Below are 10,000 nucleotides of genomic sequence, written 5' to 3' on the forward strand. Positions count from 1 at the left end.
TAGCTAGTGACAGTGGCTCTCCGAGTGACCGTGGGCATGTCCAGAAGGGCCACTATGAACAGTAGTGGCCCCAGAACAGTTCCCTGTGGAACACCGCTCAATATTTGTGTTTCCCTAGATAGTTCTCCATTGGCTGCAACTGTCTGACTTCTACCATTCAGGAAGTCATGCAGCCACTCTCCTAATTTACCAGCTATGCCAAGGTTTCGCAGCTTGTGACACATCAAGCCATGATCAACTTTGTCAAAGGCTTTTGCAAAGTCGAGATATATCACATCAACATTTGAATGGTCAAGTAGCTGCTTCAGGACCCAGTCATAATGCTGCAAGAGCTGCGTGAGGCAGCTTCTACCTGGACGGAAACCATGCTGGGTCTCATTCAGCATGTCATTTTCTTCTAGGAACGCAATCAATCTCCTTCTGACAATTCGTTCCATGACTTTGCTAATATGTGAAGTCAGAGAGATGGGCCTGTAGTTTCCAGCCTCTGCTCTGCTTCCACCTTTATGGATAGGACATATGGTGCCTTCCTTCAACTTTTTGGGAAGTTTATCATTTGCAAGGAAACTCTGGAAGAGTATCCGGAATGGTCCTGCTAGTTCTTGTTTACACGACTTTAAGAGGACAGCTGGGAAACCATCGGGGCCAGTTGCCGAATTTGAGCTCATTTCATTTATGGCAGCTATCACATCTTCCTCTTCAATGTCGATGTAGGTAATGGATGCAGTCTTTTTCTGCTGAGTGCTATTGTCAAAGAAATCAGCTGGGTTCTTTATCTGCATGTGACTCAGAGGAGAAGTGAAGACACTCTTGAATTGTGTACTGAGCACTTCACTTATCCATGTGGGATCTGCAGTCAGTGAGCCATTAGGCAGGAATAGGGGTCCTATCTAATACTGCACCGTATATAATATCATTCTTTATATATATATATATATGTAAGGACGACCGTGCGAACTCATAAAAGGAGAAAAGGTGACGAATGGAAAAACAGAGGACTCCCTTTATTTAAACGCGTCACACGGTCGAACACAAGATAAAATATATCTCAGATGATATACATGATGTTATGCTACGATAACATAGATGACCAGTAATGAAAGACCACAACCGTATTAGATGAATAACAGAGATATTTATTATGGCGTTAAAGATGTATGTCTGTGAGTGAGTGTGAATGCGACATATAAGAACATAATCAAAGACAGGCCGTCGTACAAAGAAGAGTATGTATGTGAGTGATACATGTACGTGTATGTGAGTTATTACAGCAGAGAATCTGACATAGAAAGGCTATACATACAACGCACAGAAGGTGGCAGGGGTCTTATACAGCTAGAAAACTATTATAAAATAACCACCATAGGACTGCAAAAATACCTACTCCAGAAGCAAGAGAAACTAATACAAATAGCCACAAAACACGAGCAAAACAAAAAACTGTTTTCAGTATTTAAGGAAGCTGACAAATACAAACAAGAAATCAATCTACCTAACAAATACGAAGAAGAAGAAGAAGAAACAACAAAAGCTATAAAACAAATGAAATCCAAACTAAAACTAGAACAGCAACGGACCATGATAAAACGATGGCAAGAAAAGCCCCTACATGGTAAATACTGGGCTAAACTAAATGCGAAAGAAATAGACAGAGAAAAATCCCAGCAATGGCTGAGAAGCTCAGGACTCAAAGCAGAGACTGAAGGATTTTTAATTGCTGCACAAGACCAAAGCCTCCGCACCAGAAATTACCAAAAACACATAATGAAAAGAAATATAACAAGTAACTGTAGAATATGTGGAGATCGACAAGAAACAATAAATCATATTATCTCTGGCTGCCCAGTCCTGGCTAAGAAGGAATATATTCACAGACACGACAGAGCTGGGACCTATATACACTGGAAGCTATGCCAACATTATGGAATAGCAACAGAAAAAAGATGGTATAAACACACGCCAGAAAAGGTCACAGAAAACGAGAAAGCAACCATACTCTGGGATATGCCAATACACACAGATAGAGAAATTAAGGCAAATAGACCAGATATAGTTGTCAAAGATCATGAAGAAAAAAAATGCTTTCTAATTGATGTATCAATACCAGCAGATGACAACGTTTCTCTAAAAGAAATGGAAAAACTTTCAAAATACAAAGACCTGGAAATAGAGATAACTCGAATGTGGAATCTAAAAACAGAAACAATTCCTATCATAGTAGGTGCCTTAGGTATAATAAAAAAATATTCAGACAAATACATAACAAAAACACCAGGACTTACAAATATATATAACATACAGAAAATTGCACTACTGGGTACTGCACACATTCTACGCAAAACACTTTCAATACAGTAAACATAAGAGCACCACAGCAAACCACAGCACATACCCAAGGCGCACAGAGCTGCGCTCGGTAGTGAAGTGAAAGCACGTTATAAAAATAAAACTACTGAATAATGATAATAATAATAATAATAATAATAATAATAATAATAATAATAATAACATCAAATACCTTAGGAATGAGAACCCAGGTTCGAAATTTCCCCAAGACACCTGACGAAGGCTGGAGGGTATATCAGGCGAAACGTTGTGTTAACAACAAACAAGATGAGGACGAATATCCGTCAAATGTAAATAATGTAAATAATTCCTCATCTCTTAAATATAGAACTGTACTAGTTGTGATGTCGTGGCATCGATGCCGGGCCGTGATTCTTGTTATATAGATGTTCGTCGTTTGGCAGAGCTTATCACTAGTTGTGTTTTGGCTTCGATGCCAGGACCTTGAGGACAGACGTTTATCACAGGCTGAAATTTCTTGTCTGTTTATTATCGTGGTGAAGCTAAGTCACCTAACAGAATCGAAGAGAGAGAGGTGCCGCGGTGGTTTGGTGTACATAGTAAGTCGTGTTGACGCTGGTGGTGTAGAGGCTGCTTGGTAGTAATCGTGTTGGTCATGACAATGATGCTGGATAGTAGTCGTAGACTCTTGTTGCTGATGTGGCGACGGCGGAGGTCATCGTGGCTGGACGAAGCTGCTGAAGTGGTCGCTGGCTGCTGCTGTTGTGTGGTACACGGAACAGTCTCTAAGAGAAACTGGACCGAGACAAATTTGCTGGGTATGAGTTAAAGCTATTTATAACAAACTATGGGCTCCCGATGGCTTCATAATTTTACTCTATCACGTGACCTTATTAGGGGCCGTGATTGGTCAGTTTGCGTTCTGGCGGGAAAGGTTCGAAGAAGTTGCCGATTCGAATAATGATCAGTCATGTGATGACAAGGTTAATATTTTCCGCTACGTTCGCGTTTGTTTATATTTAAATGAGAAGAATGGCGATAGCAGTTTTGTATCTAATGGCGATAGGTAGTTTTGTATGTAATGGCGATCGAGGTGTTAGTTTCACTACATATATATATATATATATATATATATAATATCATTCTATATATATATATATATATATATATATATATATATATATATATATATATATATAATATCATTCTATATATATATATATATATATATATATATATATATATATATATATAATATCATTATATATATATATATATATATATATATAAAGAATATTGTATATATATATATATATATATATATATATATAAAGAATGATATTATATATATATATATATATATATATAAAGAATATTATATATATATATATATATATATATATATATATATAAAGAATATTATATATATATATATATATATATATATATATATATAAAGAATATTATATATATATATATATATATATATATATATATATATAAAGAATATTATATATGTATATATATATATATAAAGAATATTATATATATATATATATATATATATATATATATATATATATATATATATATATATGAAGAATATTATATATAAACCAATAATAATATGAACAAAGTATAATACAATACATAGATAAACAAATGGAATTAAATACTACATACGTTAACAAAATTTAATTAAACACAACAAAACAAAACAAAAAAAAACACACACACACACACATGAACAAATAAATAAATAAAAACAAATACAAACGAACACGTATTAACAGAGTATATAGGTGATACAGACACTCCCCATACACACATGCACTTACAAAAGACACAGACACATTGAAAGACACGCATGCGTAGACACATACAATAGGAATACAAAATACAAAATGGCTGATATTTAGCAAGGTGAGACACACATAAGGAAGGAAACAAAGGACCACTGATGAGGTCACAGAAGTGTGACGAAAGAACTCTGGCCGAAATAAGATTAAGATTAATGTAATATAAAGCTGAAGCAAATTAACACCAAATATACAGTGCGTGTGTTTTTATTGGCTAAACTGGCAATATGACCATCCCCAAGTACAACAACATATATATATATATATATATATATCGTCAGTAAATCATAAATCCGAAAGAGAAGCTCACTTTAAGTTATAGAGCAGTAGCGGATTTAGAGAACGCTAGTTATTGCCGGTTCATATAGTTACCCAGCGTTTCACGTCCATAAAGCGCTTATCTTCACACACGTCTCGTCAGACCTATATGAATTTCGATCGGATCTATTGCAGCGATCGCATCTCTTTTTATTGTTAACTCTTCACATAACTACTTTGTTTAATGTATCTAAGACCGCTCCACCACTACCTTTGAATCAGATAAGCCATTATTCACGCACACATACACACATACACACCTTTCTAGACATGAACATACGCCCAATGAATCACGCATTTGCAAACGCAACTGGAGACAAATATGGGTGCGTCGTCTGCGCGCGCGAGTGTGTGCATAAGGGAATTTATGTGTATATGTTTCTAATATATAGATGCAAATGTACGTCATTTGATGCATTTAAATACTTAATCTAGCATTTTGTAACCAAGCCTTGTCCATTGTATATTGCTAAATTTGAAGCGACGTCAGGTTGTCGTCCACACGGACGAAACGTTATAATGAGAGACGTCTATTTACTTTTAGGACGTGCGCACACACACACATACTTGTATGTATGTATGTATGTATGTATGTGTGTGCGTGTGTAGCAAATGTAACTGTCTTACAGCGGGGTTACCAATTGTAACGGTTACATTTGGTGACCCCGACGTGATGACACCGTTACATCTATATGAGACAAGGTATAAATAATGGTCATTACATCGTTTTCCTTTATTTGAGTAAATTTGGCTTACAGTTGTTTCCAGTAGTCGTTATAAGCTCATCGCTGATAGATTTAATCAATCGGTCTATATAGCTGGTTAACCAGAAATTGCTCTGACGAAAGTAACATTAATTTTCTTAGGTTCTTCAATTTTTCTCAACTGATCAATTGACCAGTTGGGTAAACCTACTAACAGTAACGTACCTATAATGACTACAGGAAACAGCTGTAAGGCAAATTTATTCTGATCGAGGGGAAATATATAATGATAATTATTTATATCTTGTCTTGTATATCACTTTGTGTAAAAAGCAGTTTAACTGGAGCCCAACAACAGGTTTACAATATAGAATTGTGGTGAACCACAATTTCGGACCCTATCAATATTTGGAGTTCTTCACTAACCTAAACAATAGCTTGGTGTACCAGCAGAGAGCTTGCGAAGTATTTTGCCCGGATTGATAATTCCTTCGCTATGCAGGCATAACGTGGATTCGATCCTCGATCGCCAAATTTCACTTAAAAGTTCAACACCACTTTTCTCACTGTAAAACAATAGTTTTTCTGTAAGTGACAGCAGTTAACATTTGCCAGATGCCTTCTCTAAGCAGAATAATGTCTTTGCCACTTGACCCTTTTAACCTCTTCTAGACCACCAAAAGCTAGAATAGAGATAACAGACTGCCAACGATATTGAGTGAGAGAGCAGTGCATGCCATCAAAGTGACACTGGGGTAAAATATACAAAGCACATTATACCTCTCGACTTTTCTTTCTTCCTTATCGCATACCTTGTTGTCAGCTTGGCATGCTATATCTATGATCCAGCATAGTTTGTTTTCTCTCTCAATTAAGACTATGTCCGGCTTCCTATTCTCTATCTCATGGTCGCACTGAATCATAAAATCCCATAAGATCTTTGCATTTCTATTTTCGACGATGACTTCAGGTTTGTGGTCGTCAAATCCATACCTGTTGCAAGTTCGTCAAGTCCATACTTTTTTTTTTTTTGCTCTGTCAAGTCCATACTTGTTGCAAAGTGTCCAATGGACAAGCCTGGCTATATTGTCGTGGCGTCTCTTATATTCCTTCTAGACTAGTGGCGCACATTGGCTGGTAATATACCATACGGTTTCACCGTTTTGTCCACAGATTCTGCACTTATCACTTTCTGTTGTGTTGCCTTTTCTGTATTTTCTGTAGTTTGTTCTTAATGCTTGATCTTAGGCAGCACAGATTAGAGCCTCCGTTTCCAGTTTTAAATCACTTTTAGTTATCCACAGCCATCTTTTTTTCTCTGTCCGTCTTATCTGCAACATCCCTATGAAATTGACCATGCATTCTTTTCTTTACCCACCTATTTTCACTTTCATTCGTTTTTAATTCCTTGTATAGTGCTTTATCTTTGCAATCTTTCATCCTACACAAGCCTGATCTTCCTACTTCTAATAACACCGATAGAATAAGTACTTGGCTTACAAAGAATAAGTCCTGGGGTCGATTTGCTTGACTAAAGGTGGTGCTCCAGCATGGCCGCAGTCAAATGACTGAAACGTTATTGTGCCTCTTTTTGTAGTGCTTTTAGGCTACCTTGCTACACTTAGTCGCAATATTATTATTATTATTATTATTATTATTATTATTATTATTATTATTTCAAAATGTATTTTATTCTAATTAACAGCAACAACAACAATATCTTGTCACTAGGGACTGAAGAAGTGTGTGAAATACCCCTATAATAACTGAAAACAATGAGTTTTCCACCCAGTTATTCAATGGATGATGTACATAAGGGTGCACCACCTCCTGACTACCCTCCTACTGGTCCGCCACCTGCTGGCTACCCACCTGCTGGTCCGCCACCTACTGGCTACCCACCTGCTGGTCCACCACCTGCTGGCTACCCACCTGCCGGCTACCCACCTGCCAGCTACCCACCTGCCGGCTACCCACCTGCCGGCTACCCACCTGCCGGCTACCCACCTGCAGGGTATCCTCCACCGCAGCAGCAGCAGCAGCAGCAACAACAGGTATATTGTTTTCTATTAAGCATTCTTTCATCAGCTAAAACTCATGCAGACATTCCAACTCCTTATACCCTTAAGTCTAATAAAAACCTATAATTGGATGGCTTGGGCCCCCAGAAGGGGCCCAGATATAATCCAACTATTAACCTTTAACGACCAAGGGGAAATAACCCATTCATTTTTCTTTATTTTTCTCTTTTTCCCTCCATTTATCAGAGAAGTAATATTATTAGACTGACCGGTTGCCAGTGGTTACGTGTGCGGCAAAAATAAAATGAACTTTAGGGTGTGTAAATTACATAAGTAGATTATTTCTAGAATATTTGTAGATTTTTTTTTTTTTTGTTGAAAAAAAGATGTATAAGATGTAAACATTCGTACCGGAACATTATTTACGTTATTTACGCTATTTACATTCGACAGCTATTTGTCCTCATCTTGTTTGTTGTTAACACAACATTTCGCCTGATATACCCTCCAGCCTTCTTCAGGTGTCTTGGGGAAATTTCGAACCTGGGTTCTCATTCCTAAGGTATTTGATGTTATTATTATTATTATTATTATTATTATTATTATTATTATTATTATTATTATTATTATTATTGTTCAGTAGTTTTATTTTTATAACGTGCTTTCACTTCACTACCGAGCGCAGCTCTGTGTGCCTTGGGTATGTGCTGTGGTTTGCTGTGATGCTCTTAGAGTTCATGGGCATACGGACATATGGCGTAGTGGTTAAGAGCGCGGCTACTAACCCCGAGATTCCGAGTTCGATTCCAAGCAGTGACCTGAACTATATAATAATAATAATAATAATAATAATAATAATAATAATAATAATAATAATAATAATAATAACAACAACAACAACAACAACAACAACATCAAAAAATAACCTAGGAATGAGAACCCAGGTTCGAAATTTCTCCAAGACACCTGAAGAAGGCTGGAGGGTATATCAGGCGAAACGTTGTGTTAACAAGAAACAAGAGGAGGACAAATATCTGTCAAATGTAAATAATGTACATAATTCCTCATCTCTTAAATATAGAACTGTAGGATCTTTGGGGTTTGACGGGCAACATTTGTTTTCTTAACGAAACACTTTCAAACTTGGGACACTGGTAGAATGTGTCATATAAAACAACTTCTCTTAACCTTCTGAACAAAATTTTGTACATCGCAAGTTATTTCATGTTAAAGTTGTCGTATTTCTGTAATTTCAACCAATCACTGACGTCTATTCAGCTGAATACAGTTACTGCTGTTTTCTAAACAGTAGCTTTTGACCGGTAAGAAAAATGCTATTCCCCTGACATATTTCATCTGTTTTTTTGGTTTGTTTTCTTTTGAAGCAGACAAAATTACAGAAAAATGGTAATTTATACACAAATATTGGGATGGGTTAGGGTTGGGGTTAGGGTTAGGGTTATGGTTATGAGTTATAGGGTTAGAGTTAAGGTTATGGCAAAAATAATCATAACCCTAACCGTAATCCTAAAACTAACCCTAACTCTAAAACCCTAACCCTAACCCTAAAACCCTAAAGCTAAAACCAGTACAAACGCACGAACGATGTCACAAATAAGAGTAACACGGGTAGTTGTTGACAAACAACGGGACTAATTTTATTCAAGGGAAAAGATCCCATGACACCGTTACGGCATTAATTGTTTTCACCTCAATAGACGTCAGTGATTGGTTGAAATTACCGAAATACGACAATTTTTTACATAAAATAACTTCGAATACAAAATTTTTTAGGATCTATTTTAAAACGGGGGCCACAGTATTTTCTTAACGAAACACTTTGAAACTTGGAACATTGGTAGAATGTGTCATATAAAACATCTTTTTCTCTTAGTCTTCTTAAAAAAAAAAAGAAATCCCTAAGTTATTCCATGTTCAAGTTGTCGTATTTCTGTAATTTCAACCAATCACTGACATCCATTCAGCCGATATACATTAAGTGCCGACTACATAAACAAACGATTCTGAAACAATTCTATCGGTGATAAAATTATTATTTCCTTGTCAAAAAATGGCTGAAGCATATTGGCAGTAGCTAATAAACCTTTCTATTATAGGCTAACCCTAACCCTAACCATAGGGTTAGGGTTAGGGTTAGGGTAAAACAGCAAATTTAAAAAGAAAAAAGCAAATAAAACGAAGAAGAAAAAAAGAAAATGAAAAAAGCAAATAAAACGAAGCTATGGAGATTAAATACGCTTTACACCGCTTAATCAGCCAAAGGAGTAAATATAAACAACTGAATACTTGTCAGTGATTGGTTGAAATTATCGAAATAAGACAATTTTTCACATGAAATAAATTCGAATACAAAAATATTTTTCTGTTCTATAACACAAAATAGAAGAGTATACGAAGTTTGAAAGTCTTTAGGTACCAAAAACACTACGTAAAACATTAATGAAAACTGTGGCCCCCGTTTTAAAATAGATCCATTTTTTATCTGTTCTATACCACAAAATATACAAGTATTTGAAGTTTGAAAGTGTTTCGGTACCAAAAACACTACATAAAAAAATGTTGCCCGTCAAACCCCAACCTGTATCCGTACCAGCAGTTGACTCATTTGAATAATGGCTTAAATATAATGAACTTGATTTTTAATTACGCTGGACGGTATAATGCTTACTTATTCCGTATAAAGTTTAAGTTTATATTAGCAATAATTACGGAATCGTCCCTGCGATAGATTAAGTAAACAAAGAGGGAAATTTTCATTAGGATTCTATTT

The 10,000-nt window shown here is 36.0% G+C and overlaps 1 protein-coding gene across 1 annotated transcript in view; it reads left to right on the forward strand.

The window, feature by feature from the left end:
- Positions 1 to 10,000, forward strand: part of LOC149130443 (uncharacterized) — a 25,081-nt gene that overhangs the window by 7,641 nt on the left and 7,440 nt on the right. Inside the window, exon 2 of the mRNA XM_089344280.1 lies at positions 6,894 to 7,242. Within this exon, the coding sequence (XP_089200406.1) occupies positions 6,964 to 7,242 (279 nt within the window). The 5' untranslated portion in view covers positions 6,894 to 6,963. The remainder of the gene's footprint in view (positions 1 to 6,893; positions 7,243 to 10,000) is intronic.

This window comes from Octopus bimaculoides, chromosome 28, assembly GCF_046866305.1.
Source record: "Octopus bimaculoides isolate indiv1 chromosome 28, ASM4686630v1, whole genome shotgun sequence".
Classification (NCBI taxonomy): domain Eukaryota; kingdom Metazoa; phylum Mollusca; class Cephalopoda; order Octopoda; family Octopodidae; genus Octopus; species Octopus bimaculoides.